Source organism: Bombus pascuorum, chromosome 10 (assembly GCF_905332965.1).
Source record: "Bombus pascuorum chromosome 10, iyBomPasc1.1, whole genome shotgun sequence".
Classification (NCBI taxonomy): domain Eukaryota; kingdom Metazoa; phylum Arthropoda; class Insecta; order Hymenoptera; family Apidae; genus Bombus; species Bombus pascuorum.
The window spans coordinates 9,855,902-9,881,138 of record NC_083497.1 but is presented as its reverse complement, the minus strand read 5'-3'; the positions used below and the strand labels follow the sequence as shown (position 1 = coordinate 9,881,138).

The window sequence follows — 25,237 nt, the reverse complement described above, 5'->3', positions numbered from 1 at the left end:
CGTAGAATGAAATTCATATCGCATGGTGGTGGTAATTGTTATAGCCGCTCGATTCTGGAGAATTGTTCGACTCGTATCGTGAGTGCAGTGGAGGAGCGGCATCAGTCTCGGATGCTGACGCAGATGCTAGTCCCTCGAGTCCATCTAGCAGCTGTCTCACACCGGACTCGCCATCTCCACCGCCTACGACGGCCGACTTCTGCGAATTCTTACAGCTGCAGTTGCAGCTTGACGGAAATAACGGTCATAACGGCCAGTACTATTCGACCGGTGGAGATCGGAAGTTCGGTAGCGTGATGGGTTCTGGAATTTGCGGAACAGTGACAGGTGGAAGTAACGGAAACGGTGACGGGAACGAAGCGGATCTGAGCAGACTTACTCTGTCCGATCGAGAACAAAGAGAGCTTTATCACGCCGCTAGAATGATCCAGAAAGCCTACAGAAATTACAAGGGACGTCAAAGGCAGGAAGAAGCGGAGAGGCACGCTGCAGTACTCATCCAACAATATTATCGTCGACATAAACAGTACGCTTATTTTAGGTAATCTGTTTTTAGCTTAACACGTCGCGGCCGTATTATTTACTCTTCGTTTTATCCTCCCGATTTATCCGGACGAAAGGGTTTAACTTCCATCGTTATATAATACGGACACGAAGTTGAAAATAATAACAACGATTAAATGTACGAAATCTTGTCGCCACGAAACTTTTCACCGGCTCGTTCGAATAGTTAAATTCTCGTTGGTATTTCGCCGAGTTGAACGTTAGTTTTAATAAGCTGCAATTAATAAAATGGGAGGACAAGGCGTACCACCGTGGGGCCAATTTAACGATCCAGTTGAATCGGACGGATTTCACCAAAGTTCATTCTATCTACCTCTAAGGGGTGATACGAAGAGGGAGGTGAACTTTTAATTGGCATCGTAAATAATCCGAAAACTTTAGGAAGTTCCTTACCTCCGCTGCGGCGTCCTGAATACAAAATTAACCTGGCATTAAATTAATACGACTTTTGTTTGAGATGAAAGCTTACCTTCCTTGCGCTTCTTTCGCTCTTGTCCATCATATATATACATACACGACGCATTCTCGAAGCGTGTCATTGCAAGTTCTTATTTCATGGGCGTATACTTTTCTTCCTATTCGCAGACAAGCTACGAAGGCTGCTCTGGTGATACAAAGCAACTACAGGAATTATCGCTCGCGTCCAGGCTCGGCTAGCACCAGACAGCAAGCGGTTCATCAGCAGGCCGCTCATCAGGCTGCGAGAAAGATCCAGCAGTTCATGCGGCAGTCGAAGATCAAGTTAGTATCCGTCCGGTGCACATAATTGCATTTCCTGTTGCAACGATGTGCACGCATTATTAGTTATGTAGACTTCTTGTTAGCACACGAAAGGCTTATCGTACGAAAGACATCTAAAGTTCTAAAGTCTCCCTCTTCTGTGTGTACTAATGCAGCTTGTCGTGGGACGATTCACGACCGGTAAGTAACGAAAACAAGTAGGGCGATTGTCGCGCGGCAAACACTGCTCGTTTATCGCTCCTGTATCTCTTTAAAGGATACTCGCTCTTTCGCTTTCACCAGGACGATCAGTGCACCCTGTTTCACGACCCTCGAATAACGAACTATTGTTTCCGATACGAATTATCTTGGTTAGCTTCTGTGTTATTATACGGAATGTGACCGGTGCTTTGTGTTTTCTGTTTTATATGTCTTAATCGTGTTCTTAACGAAAGTAACCAGAGTCCATGCAACGGTCATCATAAACGGAGCTTCTCATAGAGACGAGAAGATATTCTCTTCAATTATCACTTTGCTCTTCTGTAGATTAGTTTATAGAAAAAGAAAAAGGACAAAAGAAGATAGAGAAAGAAAAGCAAAAGAGAGGGAATTGAAGTACTTTATTTAGGAAACTGTAACTATATCCTTTATGTTTAAGAAGAATGTTCCTTGAATTGTGATACAAAGTATTTCAATCGTTGCCAGCAAAGTGTTAATTGCGGTTCTACCGAGTTAGATGCGCTCGTTTGTTTCGTAGTTCACGTGTTCCTCAGAGTGCTTGATCATTCAGTGTCATGTATGCACATTCGCAGTAGGTTAGCTCGGTAAATTTGATCTACATGAACGAATGCATTTCTGGAATTAGGCTGCAGAACGCCAGGGCCGCCGCAAACGGGAACGGGAGGCCGCCAGCGGGCATTTTACGGGCGGTTGCTGTCCCCCAAAGCTCGCCCTCATCTAGCCCAGGGGCCAGCCTAGTAGCCGCCAACCAAGAGGTCACTTAATCGACTGTCGATCGAACAGCACACAGAACGGTGATGATACATCGGAAGCAAAGTAATAGAGCCTAGCCACTCAATAATGGTCGTCATGGGGTACGCTACGACGGAATAATCGTCGAGGTTCGCCAAGGTTCCAGGAACAAAATAATCCAAGAAGCCTTTGACGACCGATCACGACACGGACACGCTTTGCTCTCTACATCCTTGATTAATAACGTACCTGCCTTTTTGATCTAAACATCAATTTCCACCTTTCGCATCTTTGACCCACAGTTCAGCCGAAGGATCGTGACATCATCACCTGAATCCACTTTATTCATTTCTCGCTTCAGTTTATTCGACGCTGCCGTTTATGCCTATTTCCTGCATTTGTTTCTTCGGTCGACCTTGACGATAAGTGGTATCAGAGGTAGGTGGTCTATCATGGTCTCTCTAGTACGCGTACACGAGACGTTGTACACGTGTAAGGCGATTCAAGCATAATAGATAATGCATTAATTTATTTAAGATCGTATTAAGAATCGCATCGGTCGAAGCATGTTCGTAGAATTGCAACGTTGCCCTCCGCTTGAGGCATCAATTATATCAAATACCTTTTACGACTGAGAATACGAAAGAGGCTATGTTTTTTGCTGAAACCTTTTTAAGAACGACTATACTTTGCATTGATTTTTGGCACACTGTATTGATAGTTTTCTTCATACCCTTTTTGTTATCCTTGCAAGTCTGTGGCACCGTACATTGAACGAGCCGTTCTAGAGGTTCATTATTTTCGCGTTGCGTGTCCGTCGAAGTGTCTCACGCGACAATAGTGTAATAGCTTATATACGTTGTTGTTCGTTTCCTTTTTTTCTTCTTTTTTTTTTTTACTTTACGTATGATTTACGTAAATGATACAAGACTCGATATAGACAACGACGAGGAGAGAACAGTATTGATAAGAGACTCGTGGATACGTCGTTGAAGAAGAACTTTTTTTTTTCCCTTCTTTTTTTTCTTTTTGTACAATTTACATATTTGTGAAGTTTAATTTATGTTTCTACGTATTAATCTCGGAGTGAGAAAGCATATGTGTATTAAGTATTTTACGCAGCGCGTTATTTTCAAGTACCAAAGTACGAATGATGTTCGATTTGCTTGTTTTTTTTTCAATATTTAAGTATTTATCGTCGAAAAGAAGGACGAAAAAGGCGATCGAGATCCGACACGCAAGTTTTTTATTCGTTGCTGTCGTACATCGAACGCTATTTTTTTATTTGTTCCTCGCTATAACACAGCTTTACGCGAAATCGAATTTTTTGAATTAAAGCGACTCGAATCTCGCGACGTTTCTACATATTTTCTTTTTCTTTTCTACCATTCTTTTTTCTTTTTTTTAAATACGATCGAGCATGATGCGAATGTTTCATTACCGTAATAACACGGTGCAATATCTGTTGTACGTGAACGTTCAGGAGATATTGATACTGCATAATATTTGAATTAGGTGGCAGCAATGATCTCTTCCTTGCACGATACAATTTTTCTTTGTCGCTTTTAAATAAGAAAGGCAATACAATTCAGGTCGATGAACAAGAAGCATCTTATTTTCGGAGAAATCTGGTATATCTGAGACCTAGGAAGAGAGAGAAAGAGAGCATGGACGAGTGAGCGTGTGAACAAAAAAGGCTGCTAGAGAAAATTAAAGATAAGAGAATTAGAGAGAGAGAGAGAGAGAGAGAGAGAGAGCGAGAGAGCGAGAGAGAAAGAGAGAGAAAGAGTTTAAAGAAACAAGTAAAAAGTAAAAGTAACAAAAAAGAAAAAACATAAAAAAATCAAGAGCCCTTTCTCTATTTAAACGGGGGGGCACTTCATCCACGGGCTGTGCTTAAAGTCACAGTATAATCAACTTCGTAGAATTATATTAGGGTAAGATAGTCGATTACATTGTTACAAAACTACCTACCGTTTCTCTCTCCAGTAGGGGATTTTTTTAAAGGTTCTTTAGATAAAGAAAGAATAAAAATTAAAAAATAGAGGTAAATTAAGGCGTAGCGAGGCGGAATATATGCGCACGGGGGCACAGCCGTGGTACCCGCGTTCAAATTGATTTAAGAAGACAAAAATCTATTGTGATAAATTAATGGTGATCCAAGAAAGTATTTCCGCAGCAAATACTAAAGAAAAAAAGTTACGCAAAAAATCGAACGTCTCAACGTCCATTGGGGACGCGAGTCGCCGAGACGCAAAAAAAAAAAAAAAAGATAGACAGACAGACAGACAAATCCAGTATGGTGGGTCGAGATTACGCCGTCAGATTTGTCGGGAGAATCTGTTGATAGATGGACCGATTGATCCTCGTCTTCGATTTATAAGAATAAAGAAAAAAAAAAAGTAAAGAAATCCTGTGTTGATCCTCCGGTGTTTAAGACAAGCTATGAGGTTTTTGTAGCGAGGTTAAATAATTGTGCGGAGCGCGAATGGGAAAGAGAGAAGAAAAATGAATTATGATAAACTGTACACACGAGTCAATTCCAACGAGCATTTTCATGCCATTAAGCTTAAAGAATTATTAGTTGATAATGAAAATAAAAAAGAAAAAAAATAATGATGAGAGGGAAGGATGCGAATGGAAGAAGAGAAAGAAAGAGAATGACAAATTCTTACACTCTTTTAATCATTGTTAATTAATTAATTAATTAATTAATCACGATCCTATCGATACTTAAAATGAGACGAGTAAAATAATAATTATTATTATATACACAAAACTATTATTATATTCATATTTTTGCTTATTACATATTTAAGAAACTATTAAACGAGAGCTAGCGAGTATGTAGTACATTACAAGACAAACAAAAAAAAAAAAGTCGATTAAAATGAAAAAAACGGGGGAGCGTGGCCGATGACGAAAGAAAAGGAAATCTCACCTTAGGAATATTTTTAGTCTGTCGGGCTTGTACAACTTCGTGCGTGGCAATCAACTTTCGAATTTTACGATAAAAATTTCTGACTTTTTGAGAAAGTGAAAATAAGTAAAAAGAAAAAAAAAGAGAAGAGAGGAATTAGAGCTCTGTGCACACACGCCGAAATAAACGGATTTTTTTCGAGAGTTTCCGAGACGGTGGCCCGATCTTCAAATACGGCGGTTACGTCGCTTTTCCGACATTCGAGAACGAACGAACAAAAAGAAAAAAAAAAGATACAAAAAAAGATAAAAAGAAATAAAAAAGTATAAAATATTTGCACACAGTATTTTTCAGTCGCGATTAAGAAAAGTTCCCAGATGGAAAAGCCGGCGCCGCGGACGAAATATTTCAGAATTCCCCATTATTACTCTAGAATCGCGTTAAATTACCACGTACACCAAGATTATATCGAGGTATGGAGAACAGCGGGATTAAAAAGAAAAAAATGAGAAAATGCTAAAAAATAATATTAATTAAAAGACATCGCTAGGGTAGGCGCTTCGAGGATACATAAACTTTAAAAGTCACTTAATAAAAATTATTCTCAAAATATAAAAGTTTAATAAGTAAACAAATTTTTAAATCTACGTAAGAAAGCCAAGAGTCAAAGACGACTAGATGATAGGAGCCGCATGGCCTAACTGCTGCCACTTTAATTAATTATATAAATAATTAATTATAACTTTATTACTACTTAATTAAACTCGATACAGATGAGAAAATATGTCATGCCACTTTTCAAACTAAACTTTCTAGATGCAGAGACGAATCAGTAGGTATAGAGGAACTATTAAAACAAAAAAAAAAACTTCTCCTTTGATTGGGAATGATTGATTCGCGCTATAGATTCGAATATTTCCAATTGTCCAGTCTCCAGAAAATCGCACGAGATATATACGCGTGTAAGATGCCTCGTTATAAACCAGCACGACCGAGAATCATCTATCAATTGGCGTTTCAAATTACACAGGCACGTGATTATCCTCGAAGAGATAAAAAATTCATTTTCTTAACGAGTGAACAAGTTTTATCGGCGACACGCAACATTACTGAATATATCAGGAAACAAAGGAATATGCACGTTACGAGTAACATCACGAAGAAAAGATGTTGTAGAAAAAAAGTTTTGCGGAAAGTTGTATGTCCACGCGTTTTATACGAGATGCGACACCTTCGATCTTGACGTCATGTTGGTGTATCACGGGTCATCCTGTAGGACGTTTGTATCACGATGTCGAAAAGGTCGAAACGATCGGATATCGGTGCCTAGCTCATGTTCTACTCACTGTTCCTTGATTAAGACGGTCACTTTGTACCTGCTTGCTGCCTGCCTGGCCCGTGCGTTACATAAACATATTTCTAGTCTTATCGAGGTATCAACCCTCTGTATTTTACTCGATAATAACGTCCAAGCATGTCGCGTACTTTCGTTGTGATAATCCGGCGGCGTGGCGTTGTTTCGACGTTCCGCGCCGTCTATGCGGTTTTTCTATACGGATATCGAGGAAGCGTAACGCCGATTAATTAATTTGTTAAATCCCATTCGATTTCGCGAAGAGCGACTATCCCGGAAGGTTGATGGTTTCGACAGCTGTTTCGACATCTACATCCAGCCGACGTTTACTCACGTTCGAAAATTCACGAAAGCTGATTTTCTTGGATACTTATCATTTGCCGTGGAACGATGGCAGTAAAGGTTTCTTGAACGAATATCGATCGTCGACACACGTGGTCAAACACGGTTTCAAGGGGATCTGTCTGATCGCGTGAATTTTGGAACGATGGCTGCAATAATTTAAACAAGTTCGTGCTACTTTTAGTGGAAACGAATAATGGTAAAGGCTCCATCTCTTGTAATATTTTTATTATCGCAAACGTAATATTACATTATTAAATTATATTAAATAAAGGATTACGCCACTGTTTATTATTTATTGACTAACGTTCAACTAATATTGTAAATAATAACGAAAATATTTTATCTATATTTCCGATCCGGGGGTGTTGGGCGGGGCAGCGTATTCCCTCTTGTCCGCCCTTATGGCGATCCTATGATCGCCGTTCGCCCGCCCCCTATTGTTACACCATTTCATCATTGCATTTAATAAATTATATATTTATTGACTCACTTACCTTTTGACTTACCCCCGCTTATTTGTCTATTCTAGCTCTAGGCACTCGTCCAAGACACAAGCTACCGAATCCTCTTAATTTCCACGGCTGGCTTTTTAAGATTGAGATTATCAATGGATTGATAGAAGGTGAGACTGGTGACTTCCTTCTTTTGCTTTTTTTTTTTTTCTTGTTTCTTAACGTTTTTCAAATGGAAGTTTTTCAGCGGACAGATCAAAACAAGACACGTCCTTTTTTCTCGTTTCTCTTTTATTACTTCCGCAACAATTTATTTGAAGCATACAAACGGTACAAACTGTATTGTTGTCACTTTGAGTATAAATTAAATTAAGTTACGCGGGTATGATGTGCGTACGAGGAAGATGGTAGAATGAGAGAAAGGGGGTAAGACGAGAGAGAAGAACAGACAAAATGATATTTTTTTTCTCCTTTTCTTTTTTCATTCTTCAAGCTAAACTCCGTAAATTGGCCGACGTCCAAGAGTTCCATTTCGGTTCCATCGTCGATTCGTCTCGGCTACAGACGTATTCGCATCGAAGCCATACATTGAAATGAAATACGAAATTTCCAACCCAATCGTTTCAATATATTATCTCTCGAAAGAAAGATCGAAGCTTCCATGGTCTCTGTGTCAAAGGGCTTCCCCGTAAGATGATTAGCTCAGCACAGCACAGCTACATGTTAATTTCTAACGCAAGCAAGCAGTTAACGCGGCGACGTCTCGTTCATTCATCGTCGAAGCGCGCTTTTCGTTCTTTCCACGCGATATTCGTCGACCTCTGGAAACCCTTCTGATCAAAAGTATGGACCACAGTGTTGCTCGTCCTAATTATACGACCAAAAATCCAAAGTATCATGAAAAATACCGAATTTGTTTCCTTAAAACAGCCCTCCTTTGCGATCGTTCGACGTCCTTGGTCGACGAATCACAGAAGAAATAAGAGAGAACACAACGAAACGAAACGAAATCAGAACACTTGAACGCGGTGATTCTCGCGATCGCATACGACGATGTTACCGGTCGATGTGACAGCAACACCCTCTAGACCCTTGAATTCACCGTCACCGCTGCCCCATCCGCCGAAAGACTTGAGGAACGCCCCCTCTGGGCTGAATATTTGTATCCGGTTGTTACCGGAGTCGGCGACGACGATGTAGCCCTGATCGTCAACAGCGACACCCCTTGGGAACTTGAACTGACCTTCGTCGGAACCTTCGGATCCGAAGGAGGTCAGCACGTGGCCGTTCACGTCGAATATCTGGATACGATGATTGTTGCCGTCGCTGACGATCACGCGGTTCGTGTTGCTCACCGCGATATAGTGAGGATGTTCCAATTGGCCACGTCCGCTTCCGCAGGAACCGAATTTGCCCACGAACGTACCGTCTGACTGAAATACCTGCGAAAACATATTTTGTTACAGCGATTGTACAAATGATACAATTCAACATACAGACGCTTTCGTTACACAGAGATTATTTGCTTTATATTAGAAATTTGATTATAGTTTCTGGATTATTTTTTCCTACACGACACGCTACCACAAGATATCTTGCACACACCAATTAGCGGATAATCGACCTTTGTACACAAACCTACGAGGTTGGAGATCGCAAAGGGTATCAGTCGAGGGATTACGTGTTTAGTATTCTCGCTGTAAAATAACTCACGTTTCGTCCATTGTCGAACGCCGTGTGTCTCAAGTAAGCATCATTTTCCCTTCGTACTAATGCTTTTTTTTTTATTTTTTTTTTATAGAAGAACTGTGATCGTTCACCCGTAGCTGCTCTCACGTTTCTCATTTCCATGAGTTCGGGGGGTTCAAACAGAGAATTACTCGAAATTAATGTTTTTTTATTTCAGAAAAAGTCTTTTTTTTTAAGGCTTTTTATTCAGGATTAACTATACAAAGTCTAGGTACACATAGTGAGGGCTTGAAAAGGGTTAATGAACACTGAAACTAACATTATATTTGTATCATTATCGTATGTTCACAATACAATATAGGTAAAGAAGTCTCACATAGTGTGATATCTTTCAGGGTCTCGTGTATGTTGTCGCATTGACGCTGCCGTTTTAGGCCTTGCACTTTTCTTATACGATTCTCCGAACAGTTTATAACAGAAAGAAAAATAAATAACAAAATCGCGAACACACGTACCTGTACGCGATGGTTCTCTTTATCGCACACATAAATAAATCCAAGAACATCCGTGGTGATTCCCCAAGGATAATTAAACCGACCATCGGCGGTCCCTTGGGATCCAAAAGCTCTCAGAAAACGACCGGAAGGATCGAGAACTTGAATTCTGTGGTTGTAACGATCCGCGATGATATATTGTCCGATCCTGTTAACCGCCACCCCGGCGAGGCAATCGAATTCACCCTCGCCACTGCCATATGTTCCGAACTCCTTCATGAAGTTCCCATTACCGTCGAATACCTGTAAATTTCAACGCCATATTTCAATACATCGATCAATCTTCCTTCGTTTTTATATCGTCAAAAAGCTTTCCCTGGCATTGACGATGACGTTGTTTTAAACAACAGTACGTGTTATTAGATCGCGTAATAAATTTTATTCGCCCTTCGATTTGGTCGTTTTGAAGAATATGTACTTTACGAACTTATTACGGAATATGAGAAATCTCTAAGGTATTTTTGAGGACGAATTACTTGAACACGATGGTTAGAGCTGTCGGCTACGACGATGGAATTGTCAGGGCCAACCGCGAGGCCTCTCGGCCAGGTAAAGCATCCGGCTTCGCTCCCCCGCATCCCGAACTTGAACAGCTGCCGCCGCTTCAGCAAGTAGTGACTCCTCCGGCCATTGCTGTCAAATTTCAACAACCATTTCCTTATATGAAAATTTCATATTGCTTATTCACATCTGTTTAAACAAGCCTGTCACAAGCCAAACCGGTTAACTTCACATTTTGCTGCAATTTTTCAGTTTCGTTATATAGAACTGAAAAGATAAATAGCGGGTTGGCACAGGGACAAAGAATGTGCTGCTCTCTATCGTTCACCCTTGCGCGTTGCTATGTTGTTTTATTTGAATACGTGACACTTTTGGCCAATATGTGTGCTTATTTTTATGATTATGTCGGGTCTGTTCGAAATGACTCGATCGAGCCTGCATTCCTTACGCTGGTCTTCTTCTCAGCTGCAAAGTATACGCGATTAACGTTCCATTATCAAGGAACCATTTATTTACTGCAAGAGGATGATACAAACTGTAGAAAATTTGAAGAAGTAAATTTAAAAATAATATTTGCAACGTAATCGCTTTTTTTAATCTTTCAATTTACCAAGTTGATCAATGTGGCTTGTGACAGGCTCAAATGATAAATAGACTCACCTAGTGGAGGAACCTGCTGCCGCGGGTATAACGGGAGCTGCTGTAGGGGACGTGGGGGAGCCTGACGGGTTTTTTTGATCGTCGTCAGAAGATTCGAAGGATGTTTGACCACCGTGCCTCAAAGGTAGTCCCAGCGATAATCTCCTCGAGGTAGTGCTTCCACTGCAAATAAAATGAAAAGAAGGACTCTTTCGTGTCTGGAGAAAGGGGAAATTCCCTCATCATTGGTCGAAGCAATTTAATCGTTTCAGCCTCTGTAGGCAACCTGAATGTTTATGCCGCGAATATGAAGCTTCACTTGCATATTTGTATCTTCCCAGAAAAATCCTTCGAACGTTTGATTTAAAAGCTGATGGTATTGAGTTGTTCGGAAAATTCATAACGAAACTTGAAAGAATCAAAGGTAATTCATTTCCATACAGTATCAATTTCACCGAATAGTACATAACATATTAATTTATCAAATACCTTCACCAATTTCTCTTTGAAAACCTGTTCGTTTTTTTTTTTTTTTGTCAAAAAAGCTACGAGCTCTTCAATCAACCTAATATAATATAATAATTCATTTTTGCGACACATTTCAATGTGTTCCAATTCCATATTTCACTACCCCAATACATTTTTACAAAGATCGTAAAATCTTTTTATGCTTTTTGACAAGCTAGAACAGTAAAAATATTAGATACGAACATAAACAAGTCGGTTTGACCACAAAAGCTGTGAAAACACTCAACGTTAATACCGTACCTCGATGATGGAATCGTCGAGGCGGAGGACGAGGGCTCCTTGTCTTTGGTGGTGCGATTCCCGTATTTGTTCTTCAAGTATCGTGCCCACGAACTCAAAGCTGCGCCATCCTTCTCTGTGCCAACCCTATCACGCTCCGGACTCGGTTCTCTCGACTTTAAGGCGTGAGTACTCCGACTTCTGGCCAGTTCAGAGCCGGCTCCGTACTTGGCAGCCAAGTAAGCGTTCGGCGACTGGGTCGTCGGAGAGGGTGGCTCTTCGTCGAGGTCGAGGTCATCTCCGCCGAAGTTGTGCGAGCTTCTGGACCGAGCCAGCCGTTGTCTTCTTTCTTTCAACGCGGCGTACCGTGACCTCGTCGACAGCGGCGAATCGACCTCCGTGTCCGCGTCTCGTTCGCGTTCTCTCTCCCGTTCTCTTTCCCTTTCGCGTTCTCGTTCGCGTTCTCGTTCTCTTTCGCGCTCCCGTTCTCGTTCCCGACTCGCCATCATCGCCGCCTGGCTTCTGCTCTTGTTCAGGAACCTGAAACATTGCGGAACGGAGGTTGGCTCGTTCAGATCGAACTTGTTAATCGAGAAGCCTGTTGTTACTCGGTGGATTAAAATGGGAGAAAACATCGATTGGCCATCGATAAGTGTCTATGTCAAGGGTTATCGATCCATTGGCAACATATACAGTGGCTCGCGATAGTATTCGAACACCTGTAGAAATCTCTTGTGAATACAGTGACAGAAATACTTTTATACAGTAAGAAACGTTTTCTGTATTGTTAAATATATCCAAGTATGTGTAACTGTACAGTGTGCACAGACACGTGTAGCATGAAATGTATATAAACTAAAGGTAGTTAGATTTATCAGTTTAAAATCATCAGTTTAAAGTTTCTCACTGTAGAAAACATTTGGAAATTTCATTGTCGCTTGGTTATGATTATGATTATGATTATATTGGTAGGGTTTGAAACTAATCCGAAAATGTATATAGAAGCTGCAACATAGTTGTAATAACGCGAGCATATGTAGGTTCAAAACGCAGAAGTTTCATCATACTTGTCGATGAACGTTATTTGTCGTTCCTCGATATTCTATGTTTTTACTGATTTTTAATTCCTCTGTTAATAATTGTCAAAATTTTAACGTAAAATACTTGTGCGACGTAATGACATCCTTCGAGGGAAATGTAAAATACAAAACTCACGAACCTCATAATTTTTTACTGAATCCCTATACGTTTGTAGCAAATATCTTGTAACTTCTATTTACATTTTTACATCGGTTTCAAATATGACGAATACAATCGTGACACTCGCGTGTCATTACAATGGGAATGAAATTTCAAAATGTTTCGTACAACATATGGAATGTGTACATAAAAGTTTGCTATGCTAAATGTTCAAATACTTTCGTGAGCCACCGTACGAGTTACAAGCGACCGATTCCGTACTTCGTCCAGTTCACGGATATTCGCGCAGACATCAATAGCTTCTTTGGTTATTTGAAGAGCAGAAAACTGAAGCTTGAGTCGTCGAAATGTTGGAGCTGTTAACTTGCAGTTATAGCTATATATTTAGTAACACGTACGTCAGAATGAAATACGTTTGATGGATGATGCAGTTTGTGACGTGTTTCGTCCCCTGGAACCGAGTGTCGCGATCTCGAAGCGATAGTTTCGCATTCTGCCAGCTTATCTTCTGATCATGCTGGTATTCATTGATAACCATACGTACGTCCTATTCTCGTGATATATCGCGTTACATTTTCTCACTATTATATCAGTCCAAGTGTTAGTTACCATTCTATCGTGGGATCCGTGGCAATTAGTCACAACGTGGTATAAATCTGACGTGTAATCAGCCGTGTATCCATGGTATACAGAGTAGTGAAAACGGATGCATATCTACTGTGTTATATATCAATCTGTAGCACGCTGTTTGATATGTCAGTTCTTTATCATATCCCCCATAAATTGTGGAAAGTGGCGAGTAAACAAGAACCATGTATCGTCGGAAGCAATTTTATTCCGGAGAAAGTAGATCTTTTGCTTTCAATTATCGATTTTCTTTTTCTTTTTTCCTTTTTTCTTTTTTAATCATCTGATAAAATTCGTTGTTACGTTTCAATTCGAGATCAAACGATTAATTCGCGTGTTTTTAGCGTAACAGAATGAAAGAGTGGAGTTACGAGTGCCGAATGCATGCAACAAGGAATTTCTAATTTCCTGTTAATTCGATACTCGTTTGTTGCATCTCCTATTTTAATTTATAGAAGAATTTATTTTCCATTCGAATTATTTTTCATTTAACACGCGTTTCTCCAAGACACGTTCTTTTTCGATCAGCCCTTGGCCACGATAAACATTCCTTTTTTGATATATACGTGGTAAATATGTATGACAGAGAAGCTACCGTAAACAGTAATCGTAAAATTTTAAGACCACTTCTAACCTACATTTTTCTGCTTTTCTCGTGTAAACTTTGAACAGCGCCGATGTTTCAGTCGCCATCGAATTTTCGAACGTTCTGGTTCATCGTGTTTTCGGGCCAGAGAAAATGTTTCAACCAGCTCGTAACGTTCAAACACCTTAAACGCTACATCTCGGTGGTTCGGCAGTTTCCACGACGTTTTTTTGTACCGTTCGCTTTAAAATCTCGAGATGATTCTCGAGCTACCGCGTTTAGTGAACGCCAAACGCTAAAACGTATTGGAATAACATCCGTGTTTCCAGTCAAGCAGACTACAGACCGATATAGATCCACTGACTATCCGAGCTGTAGGATATTTAAAGTAACAAACGGGTTATATTTAAACCCTTTACGGCATACCTCGCCACTTTCCGTATCGTGCATAATGCGGTCACATTAGTTTCTTACGTAATATTTCACGTGTTCTTGCGTTGACATTCGTAAATTTCGAATTCGATGTTACTTAATGGTCCATAAAGTTCATCGTTATTAGAGAAGCTCGAAAGGAAATCACTTAACCGCTTTGTAACCTCGAACGAGATATCACACGATGAAATATTATTCATGTAGCGTCAAGGATGAAATATCTCACGTGTCTGTTTTTTCAATATTTATAGGTAAAATCAAGTGAGCATTTTTTTTGCTACACGTATAACACGTCCTTCATTCAACGTTGCACATTTATTCATATTTCGTGAGCAGATATTTTCATCAAAATATCGAAAATATTTTCCGTGACAGAGAATCAGGTTCATAAAAAAAATTCAGAATATCCTTCTCCTACCATCGTGTGATATATATCGTAACGGATATCGTTCCTGAGAAGCTGCCACCTATCCGTCCAAGACGTTGATTCATCGATTTGTAATTTGCAACTTAATAAAATTTTTCATCGTTACACGAACGACGCTGTATCGCGAGATATCTCGCGAGTGATTGCAAACAGGTTAATCAGATTCGACGAAGCGTTGTCAGATCCAAATTGTCGTTGTTAAATCATTAAAACCTCGATTAATCTATCTACGTTGCAAACGATAGCTTCGCTTGTTCGATAATTCGATTGGAAGAAGCTTCGTATCGTTTTTCAAAGCATCCAATACTAAGTTTTTTAATGTCGACAACGAACATGTATGATACCTTGATCGTAGCGAGCCTCTTACACGTGGATCGATTTTTACCTTCTCCTCGGAACTACATTTTCGTCGAGTAAGCTGTAAATTCGTGGTATGAGCGTGCGTGCATCTTGATGTGGTGCAACAGAGTTCGAGGGAGGTCTTAAATATAAAGGAAAGCTGAGCGCCTTCGTGGAAATTTCTCGCTAGGGGTTGGGCGGTGGGTGGTGCGTGTAAACGAGTAACGAGAGGATTTCACATGATTCTGAGACGAGAACGTTCAATCTGTTAGTGCAATAAATAAAGATGCATTTTTCTTCTTCTTCTTTTATTCTCTACGCTTGTTACGTATTTTCTGAAGGAAGGACAACAAAGTATACGAATAAGAATACGAACGACAAAGATACTTGGAAAACTGAGGTGACAAGAAACGATAAATACAATTTTAAGAAAAAACAAAGAACAGAGACGCGTGAAAGATACGAGTAATAGCAACGAACAGATAGTATAGAGATTTACAGGCGGGATACGACATTTCTCTGTTTCGTTGTTCTGTTATATGCTTATCTAAACTGAGGACATGTTGAGAGGGAAATAAATAATACGAGTTATCACAAAGAAATGCAGTTTATTTACCACACCAACAAACTGACGCAAGTCTATTCACTAGGAAAAAGAGTACAAAAAGTTTCAATGATATGAAAATGATCACGGGTTAACGGGAATGGCTTGTCACGCGTTAGGCTATGGTTACAGTGGATGCGTAGTCGGACGAATTAACGTTCCGACGAACTCGATACGTCAAATATGTATCAAATATATACACAGATTTTGATGAATATGTGCGTCGCAGTCGTTAGATGTTTCGTTCGTGAGAAAGCCAGTTCGTTGGAATACGTAACCACTGTAATCGTAATAGTCTTACGCGTCACATTTCGTCTCGCGACGTGCCATTAGCGCGGCCGTGTTCTCAATGGGAACGATTTCAAAAGCGTTTATTTCAGCGTGGACTTAAGCTGCACTGTAGGAGGACGGTTTCTTTAACTGCGCTGAACTACGCTTAGTTTTGCCGACTAGAGCGGTGTTTCTTAATTTTTCTTCCGCGTCTACGAAGCTACGTGTATTGAGCAATGCGGGGATTAATAGTCGCGGGTGATCAACGTAGGAACAAAAAGTTACACTTACGATCGTACGTACGATTATCACAATATATAAAATGCAAGTTTTTTTACCATACAATAAATACTCAATTGAGGTCTAATCGGTTATATTATGCATACTCTGTTCGTTAGTTTTTTGTTTCGAATGTCTGTGATCCGACGTGAATGAATGGTCGATGATATCGATTGGAAGACGTTAGAAGACGGGCAGCAGTTTCGCGAAAAGAGGCGACAAATAGCTAGCGCTTGAGTTCAGACGGAACACAGGTAAACGAATCGTTCGCCGAGCAAGAGTCCGAGGAATTCCATTCTTCGACGTTCGACACCTTCCTCTCCGATCTCTGTTTCTCTTTTACGGTTTAAAACAAATGTTCCACGAGGCCGGCGTTCCTTCCTGCCACGAAGGAAACACGAAGAACGAGAGGGAATCGAAGCGAACGAACGCAAGGATAAAAATAACGAACGAAGAAACTGCTGCGTCGTATCTTGCAATCGAGACAGTCTCGTCTGTATCTGTGAGAGTAGTCTTTGCAGTCTTTTACTACTAACACCGACGAACAACGACAAAAAGAAGGCGTGAACGTAAATACGGTGAGAAATGGGCAAAGAGGTGTATAGTAGACAGGTTACAGGAACAGATTGATTAGAACGCTGTAACACAGTACGGACACACAGAAAACGGTGGTTACCATTTGCATCGGTATAGTGATATCGACACCAGGCGTGTCCTCGTGCTCGTTGCAAGTCTCGGTCTCTTTGGATTGGGTAGCGTTCGCGACTAATGCACCGTTCTCAATGTTAGTTCTCGCTACGAGGTCGGTCGTTTGGGAACGAATCGTGCTCGTCTCGTCCATGCTTCCGCCCTCGATATTTTTCCCCGTAGACGAGTTGTTCACCTTGTTTAGAATCACCCAACCGTTCTCGTCGACGTTGTCGGCCACGATCGAATCTTTCCCACTTTCAGATTTTTTCTCTTTCACCGTGGTCGACGTCGGTGTTGACGCATCGTCGTCATTCATTCTCTCATCCTCGATACTCGCTACATTCTTCGAAGCCTCAGTCGTATCGGTCTCAGTTCGGATCGCAGCATTTTCCACGGGTGAAGTGGCTCTGTCAGATTCAGTCTCCGATTCGTCCGACACTAGCCAACCGTTCTTGCCAATGCTACTTTGTCTATACGCTCGACTTCTCGATAAACTTTCAGACGATTCGGATATACTTAACGCGTTCTCGTTTTCAGTCTTTTCGTTATCCTCCTTGTCGATCGTATCGCTATCCAGAATGTTACTTTTCTCGTCGTTCGAGGATGACTCGTTGTCAGTGTTTTCGTTGTTTATGCCTGAGTCATTGCGATCGACCGACTTGAAATCTTTGGAGATCCTCCGAGGTTTCTCTGCCTGCAGATCCTGATCAGTAATCACCCATCCGTTGTCGTCGAACAATTCCTCGATACTTTTGTCATCGAGTATCGAGGAGCTTCGCCGCTTCGTGCTTCTATCGTCGTATCGTTCCAGAACGGTGTAACTATTTTCGGAATGAGAGTTGGACGGTACGCTTAATACGGTAGTCTGATCGTCGGTCTCCGAACTGGTCGATTCATCCTCACTGTTGGTATCGTTCAGGTGTTGGATGTCCGAGGCTCGACCTTGCTCCGGCTTTTCAGTCTTTTTATTCATTATGTTACTATTCTCGTCTCTGGATTCTTTGTCCTCTTCCTCGTCCCTTTCAGAGTCGCTGTCGGTGGCGCTCTCGGTGGCGCTCTCGGATTCGCTCTCCGAACTCGATTCCACGTTGTTGGATTTATCGCTCGACCCATTCGCGTATTTCCTTCCGTCACCGTTGATGGTCGTCTCTCGCGAGGTTTCCAGGGATCCATTGGAACTCGCAGTCTTATCTGGCTGGTATCCATTATCTCGGATTGTAGCTGGCTGAGCGAGCGACGCTCGTCGGTCGGTCCAAGCGGATAACGAAGAGTTCACGTCGTTCCCCGAACGACCTTCCATTAACGCGTCTTCGTTGACCTCTCTGCGGTTCTCTACTCGACTATCGTTACCGTTACCTTCGAGACTTTTGAATCTAGTGGCGGAGGAGGAGGAGGATGAGGTGATCGTTTCGTCGGTGTCCGTACTATCGTCCGGTATATAGGTTCGTTTGTTCGACTGCGGTTTAACCATCGATCCGTCTGCACCGACAATATCGTAATCCGCGTTCTTAGCCGCGATTTCGTAATCCTCGACACGATCGGTGTTTGACGGTTCATCGTGTTCGTCACTAAACGTCCTAAAACGATTACGGTCGTGGGGGTTATTGGAATTAGAACTGGCCTGATGATTCTGACCGTGATCTACGTGTGCTACGAACCTGCTGGTGTAGCCGGCCGGCGTTGTCGCGGCGCCGCCCGTCGGCGTCGTGGTCGTCGTAGTTGTCGGGCTCGTCACCGAATGCGCGGGACTTCCTCTCGGCGACGAATACCTGAGACACGAGTTGACATCGCTCGATATTCTAGTTCAATTTTCCTTTAACGCTTGTTATCGCGCGTTTCCCGAATTATCAGTTCGTTTCGTCAATCTCCTTGTACCGATCTCTAACCGACTTTACGATGGTATTTTCTACGTGTACATCATCGTCTAACCATCGCTAGCAATTTCTGACCCGCTCTCGAAGCTTTATGGCTCGAGAGTTCGTCGCGAGATATCGTCCGAAAGATTATTGTTGAACAGTTCGAAGTTACGATCGATTCTCCTATCGACGTCGTTTGCTACGATAAAATTCTTGGTACATCGTTCGTCCACCCTATTTATTGATTTTTCACTCTTTCAAATTAAGTTGCATCACCGTCGTTATTTATTAAGATACAGAAACAAGTCGAGAGAAAGGTATAGATTGATCCCCGGATACACGCGGTGAACCCCTCGTTTGCATTGCTTTTTGCAAAATTTGATCCCGCGATGGACGCAAAAAATCTGCCTGTTAAAGCTTCTCGTTTAATTTACGAGATGGTTTAATTTAAATAAAGATTCGTACTCGTAGATTCGACTAACCGTATCATAAACTGTTTCATTATTATTCTTCCCCTATAACGTAGGCGTTGGAAATACATTTTTCGTTCAGTAGAATCTTAATTATCGGAACATCGATCAACGAAACAATGAACAAATTAAAACGTCTGGGAATGGTCCCTTGAAAAAACAAAAGTAGACACGAAATAAATCGCCACATTTTTATTCGAAAGTTTCTGTTCTCGTTTGACGTTAACGTTTGTAAAAATAGTTGAAAATAAACGAGTTTCTCCCATACGAAAATAACGTTATTCGTGTGTTTAAACAACGCCAGATTAGTTTGAATAATCAAGGTTCTACTGTGCTTTCAAACACGACCTTCGAATTTTTAATTCCAAAGAATAATTACAAATTGTTATTTATATGCTCGCCACGTACGTATACACGTCGATCGATGGATTCTCGCACGATGTTACTTGTTAATAGAAACAAGAAACCCTCGAATTAGAATTTTCGGCAGAAAATATACTTGCCTGGTCGTAGGAGAGTCTTCCTTGCTACCTCGTCTAGCTTCTGCGCTTCGAGCGAGCAGAGGCCCGATATCTGTCCTCGCCATCGCGGATTCGCTTCTCTGACGATCCTGTGCAGTGGTCGAGGGTGTTGTCGAGGTCGTCGTGCCCGACGGATGTGCATCGGTTTCCGATTCCTCCTCAGTCTCGGATTCCGTCTCCTCCGAGGAACTACTAGTTTCCTCGTCGTCCTCCTCCTCTTCCTCCTTCTTCTTTATGGCCGTTTCCTCTCGCGCTGCTGGAGGTGGTTGCGTGGGTGGCGGCGGGGCTGCACGGTTACCTACAGAGATATGTGAAAATCCGGTACACGTTCAAATAAATATCAAACGGTCTTCCGCGTTTCGCTTTCCAGGCGAAATTACGTTTTGGAAACGTCGTTTGGATCGGACGTGGATTCGTTAATGGTACCCGTGGTATAATCATAATGATCTTAAGATTTGGGTCGTTAAACGTTCATATATGAAATAACCGGTTCTCGGATATTTCGCGGTAATCCTTACGTCGATACCGGAAATTTTCAACGTTGCCCGATGATGATGGCCGTTGATCGATGAATTTCTGAATCGAAGGTGTTATCAAATTTGCGAGTGAGTATTATATTCATAATTAATTAGACCCAAGTATATGAAAGTTCTTATCTTCTAGCGGTGCTTTCATACGAAAATGAAACGCGCAGCATCTGATAAAATCGACGTTTCGTTGAGAGATAAGGATATGCGCAAATACCTTTGCATATGCTGAAGAATATAAAATATAATATTGCTCTTCTACCTCTACCGAATTTTGAAATTGTTTCCTCGTAACCAGATTGTCAGTTTAATTTATCTCGCTCGTCTCCTGTAGCGTTCAAATATACACGATCTACTCGAAGTCGGAAATCACTTGCCGGGTAGATAAATAAGTTTAAACGAGAACACACAGAAAGGTATTGACATAAGAGTTAAAAGAAGGATCGATGTCCAATTTAGACGCGTTTTGCGTTGATTTGCGTAACGGTATGGTCGTTAAGTAGAAACTTACCTGCGCCTAAAAAACGGCTCTGAAAGGATCGCGAAGTGGGAGAGGCGTTGGCGGTGTCTTTGGCAGTCGGTGGTGTGCCGCTGTGCGGCGACGAGATCGTAGATGTTGCGTTCGACGTCGGTGCTCTCGACAAGTATTTCTGCTTCATTTCCTCGGCGGTGAATGGTGCACCCGTGCTGCGGATTCCTGATCCTCCTGAGCTCTCGGAGCCCGTGCTCGAGTCTGATGAAGCGCTTCTCGTCGCAGGAGTGTGGGTATCCGTGGAAGTTCTCCTACGAGCAACGATATTTCAATTAACGACTTCCTGTAGTCAGTAAACTCGATAGAGCAGCGAACATTCGTACGTAATTTGTACCGATGACATTAGTTTACATCGCAGCTCTCTTTGTTCGATCTCGTATAACGCAATCATCCGCCTACGATTCATCCATTCTGTGGTTGCGTGTATTCCAAAATCCTATTCCAGATCACGGTATAAACTGCTGCATAAACGATCAACAGCGGATCATAGGTGCGGAATTGTTCAATTCGGGATTCTATTGACCGACACTGCCGCCATTCATTTTCAATCATTTTCTCATCTCTTTCTACGTTCGTTGATTCAAAATTACTTTTGCTATGTCGATAGGAATCTCTTTTATTTTAGAAGCATTTTCAGAAATATATTACACTGACCTTTCGTTCTTCGGTTTAAACCGCGAGGAATGCTGGGCAAGCAAAGTATAATTCAAGAATTAAAAAAGACCAATATTTGAGAAAAAAAGAAAATTGAGAAAGGAGACTCTAATTTGCTGCTTAAACCTTCAGAAATGAACGTTATCAAAGTACGTTCTAAATATGGAAATTATTTATCGTCGTTTTAAATAGCTTTTCAATTATCACATTTCGTGCAAAGTAAAGTGATAAGAAGAATAATGGTTTCCGGAATAAAAGTGTCTCATTGATACTGTCTTACACACACACATACAATTCAGCAATTACAGGGTAATACTACGTTATGAGATTGAGTAGAAGCCGTCTCTGGAACTTGGAATATTCCATCGAACCGATTGGTTTCTATCGGGTGGGCATAAATCAGCCTGTCCGACTAGATACGCGCCTCTACTACTGGAACGCGCACAGACCGAGATCCTGGTGACTTAATGTTATGGGCGAATTCGATCGAATTGTATATTTTACTATCAATCACAGGTATCTGAATTGTCTCAACGAGCTTATTGTATTAACAAATCGGACAGGTGCAGGGATTACTTTAGCCAAACGAAGCATAATTTTAAATACGAACCTCGCGGGCATCGGTCTTCGTGCAGGTTCTTCCGGTTCTCGTTCAGACTGTTCCCTTGGAGGCGGATGAACAGGTGTAGGTGTGGATACTGGTTGTCGTTCTTCCAGCGTTTCAGTCGCAGGTGTGGCCGCCGTTTTGTTCTGCTTTTTAATCCTAGAAATCTCGTCATCCTCGCTGGTTTGTCTCGCCATCGCTGTCGGCACTTTTCTGACTTGGACCTACGCGATAAAAAGAATATATTTAACGAGTACATTACGATAACTTGGTGGAAATTGCCCGATAAATGCTTTAACATCTTTTCTCATATTCCATTGTCTTTTAAAATTTGTTAAACATTCCATTATCCCTTTCTCCTGTTTTCCTGTATGAGCCAAGTCTGAGGATAAATTACTCGTTGGTGATTAGGTGCTTACGGACAAGTCGAGATATTTTTACGTTGACCGTGTGATTCGTCACACGCGTGGGCGATGCATTAAAATGCTAACCTTGATTTTACGTACGCATAGAAATGCAACAGCGAATGAATAGATGTGTGGTAATGGGACAAAGAGAGAGGATTTGTCGCAAGTGAACACGAGAGAAACAGATTAACCTTTTTTCTTGATGAGCAAAATATATTCGTGTATTCATATGTTTCATTTGTATTATAATAGAATTTCGTACAAAAATATACAACGGCCAACTACAAACTAAATTTATTCACTCGTGTCTCGTATTATTTACATATTTATGAATCGAGATCAAGTATACATTTCATATTGCGGCACGCTTTCTGTTTTCCGGCGTGAAATATTCAATTACTTTAAATTCAAGATTTATTCCCTTTTCGTGTCCATAGAGACAGCGATACGTTTTCCTACGAGTCGTGTGTATCGGCACTATACACGTATAGATCGAACGATCAAAAATTTAGTTCCCGTTGAATCGCATCCAAGCGATATAACGCGGGATTTCGAAGCTACTTTCGCCGAGCTTGCCCATCGAACCGTCTCTTACGATCCATTCGCGTATATCGCCTGTCATAATATGGGAATCCGTGTGAAAATTCTGTACTGTGGCGTCACTGTCCTAAATACGATCGTACGAATTGGACGAACTGAAAAATTCAATCGAGTCAACGATTTAATTTATAAATGGATTTCACATGTATCGTAACGATGGTTTTGGTTGTTCGAGAAGACGAAGATCTCAACTATCGATCAGGCAGATATGCTTTATGTTGTCGTGGTCGAATACGAATTGATCGTTCGAAATACACGATCTCAGTGGTATAATTGTAAACACGATAATTTCATTTGGCGCCGAGTGTTGTTTTCTTTAGTCGAGAAAGCTACGGGAACGTTGAGAATATTACGAGAGGTGGGAGTCGACCAGGAAATCGATAACCACCGTTAAAACTGCACAAACTGAACGGCATCGGCTAAACAGAGGTTCGCTTTTTCGAATTAAATTCAACGATTCGCGTGCGATATACTGTAGTTACAAGCTAAATTCCCTGCATAGTTTTTTCTTTCTATCGAAAACAAGCGAGACAAAAAAAGTACTGAGTATTTTATTGAAGTAACTCGTGGAAGAGTTTCGTAGCGTTGAAATAACCGTGGTCGGAATTAAAGGGGTGAAATTGCTATTCATTAACCTGAGGTTTTGGTGGTTGAGGTTGTTGAGCAGGATGTGACACCGGTTCCTCCTTCTTTCTTTTTCCGGCTCTCTCGTATTCTTGAAGCTTCTTCATAATACGCGGCGAGTCTGTGAGTCGAAAAATCCCGGAAAGTGGCCCGCGTGCCGCGTCTTCTGTGTCCAGGACACGTTCACGAAGTCCCGAGGGCTCCTGTGGCGTCGACGTAAACCTCACGGTCGACCTCGAGTCGCCATCCGAATCGTCCCCGTCCCGATGTCGCATAAATCGACTTCTGTATCTCGATTTGTTCCTCGGCACTTCGTATTCTGGTGCATCGTACCTGTCGCAATAATAATTCTATTATTTCTTCGCCGGTGTTTGCGAATATTAGATTTCAAAAATTCTAGCCGAATGATATTACAAATTTCGAGTATCACCTTCTGGATTAATATTCTAAATTAGGACCAAGAGAATGGAAGATTTTTTCGTTGGCACTTTCGAACGTTAGATTTGGAAGATTCTAGGCGAACGATATTAAAAATTCTAATTCTAGTTTCTAGAATTAATTCTACAAATTTGGAGCAAGACAGCGGGAGAAAATGCTAGACAGTTAATACTACAAACGTAATACAATATATGGAATTAATTTCATTAGCTAAACTTCACTGATTTCCTTCGAATATTAAATTTGAAAGATTCTACATGGACGATATTCAAACTTTGATTTCCAATGTTTGAAATGAATTCCACGAATTAGGGACAAGACGATGGAAGAAGATGAAGATATCCCAATACTATTCGGCCTGTCACTAACAATTCCCCTGGAACGTCCACTCTAATCGAAGTAAGTTCATCTGACAATAAAGCGTCTCTGCATTGTGATCAGCTATCGTCTGTCCTAGCAATTTCGGGTGACACGTGTCGCAGATACATCGCGCAAGTAACGAGTAGCAATTTTGTAAGTGCACGCTTTAACGATCCCATCGAAATCGAAGCGGCGAAAAAAAAGAAGTACAAGGACGTAAAAACAGGAGGATGAGATTAAAATTTAACGCGATTCCGTTCCTCTTTCCGATATAATTCATCTTTCGTTTCACTAGTTGCAGGGACAACGATATTCACTTTTAACGATTAATTTCGTCGAATGGAATTCGAGGCACGGATGAAAACGCTACATTTCCTTGCTCGCGATTTTCTGAAACTGGGTTATCTGCTTTTCAAGGCAGTGCACAGTAATAGATTCATCGGGTTTATCCGAGTGTTGCTTAATTATCGCTTCGCAGACACAGGGATGGCTTCGTATAATGAGAGAAGATCAGCAAGGAGAACGATCGTGTACGGTGTTGATAATTGATCTCGTTCAAATGTGCTGTGCCTTGTTCATGTGGCGTAATCTCTTGCACGTTCGAAACGCGAGATATTAATTTCTATTTATGAAGGCTTTTGGACGGGAAATTAAACAATATCGAACTTGAAATTCGACTTTAGCAAATTTTATTCAACGTTTATTTAAATAGATTCGTTCGTTTCGCAGCTCT

At 41.3% G+C, this 25,237-nt stretch overlaps 2 protein-coding genes across 14 annotated transcripts in view; one reads left to right on the top strand and one right to left on the bottom strand.

Moving 5' to 3' along the window:
• The window catches only part of LOC132911244 (calmodulin-binding transcription activator 2-like), a 40,468-nt gene extending 33,108 nt beyond the window's left edge, over positions 1 to 7,360 (top strand). For 4 of the 6 annotated variants that reach the window (XM_060967734.1, XM_060967730.1, XM_060967731.1 and 1 more), the window contains 3 exons: positions 45 to 541; positions 1,150 to 1,305; positions 2,150 to 7,360. In XM_060967734.1, coding sequence (XP_060823717.1) covers positions 45 to 541; positions 1,150 to 1,305; positions 2,150 to 2,288 — 792 coding nt within the window. In that variant the 3' untranslated portion in view covers positions 2,289 to 7,360. Of the gene's footprint in view, positions 1 to 44; positions 542 to 1,149; positions 1,306 to 1,460; positions 1,486 to 2,149 lie in introns of all 6 variants that reach the window. The other 2 variants (XM_060967733.1, XM_060967732.1) reach the window with 2 other exon arrangements.
• Positions 7,361 to 7,597: 237 nt separating this feature from the next.
• Positions 7,598 to 25,237, bottom strand: part of LOC132911242 (RING finger protein nhl-1) — a 56,557-nt gene continuing 38,917 nt past the window's right edge. For 5 of the 8 annotated variants that reach the window (XM_060967721.1, XM_060967722.1, XM_060967723.1 and 2 more), the window contains 7 exons: positions 23,718 to 24,039; positions 22,082 to 22,299; positions 20,797 to 21,068; positions 19,741 to 20,056; positions 18,570 to 18,680; positions 16,898 to 18,488; positions 11,518 to 11,997 (listed from right to left, as the gene is read on the bottom strand). In XM_060967721.1, the coding sequence (XP_060823704.1) occupies positions 11,752 to 11,997; positions 16,898 to 18,488; positions 18,570 to 18,680; positions 19,741 to 20,056; positions 20,797 to 21,068; positions 22,082 to 22,299; positions 23,718 to 24,039 (3,076 nt within the window). In that variant the 3' untranslated portion in view covers positions 11,518 to 11,751. Of the gene's footprint in view, positions 8,770 to 9,531; positions 9,814 to 10,046; positions 10,228 to 10,731; positions 10,894 to 11,478; positions 11,998 to 16,897; positions 18,489 to 18,569; positions 18,681 to 19,740; positions 20,057 to 20,796; positions 21,069 to 22,081; positions 22,300 to 23,717; positions 24,040 to 25,237 lie in introns of those variants that run through there. The other 3 variants (XM_060967726.1, XM_060967727.1, XM_060967728.1) reach the window with 3 other exon arrangements.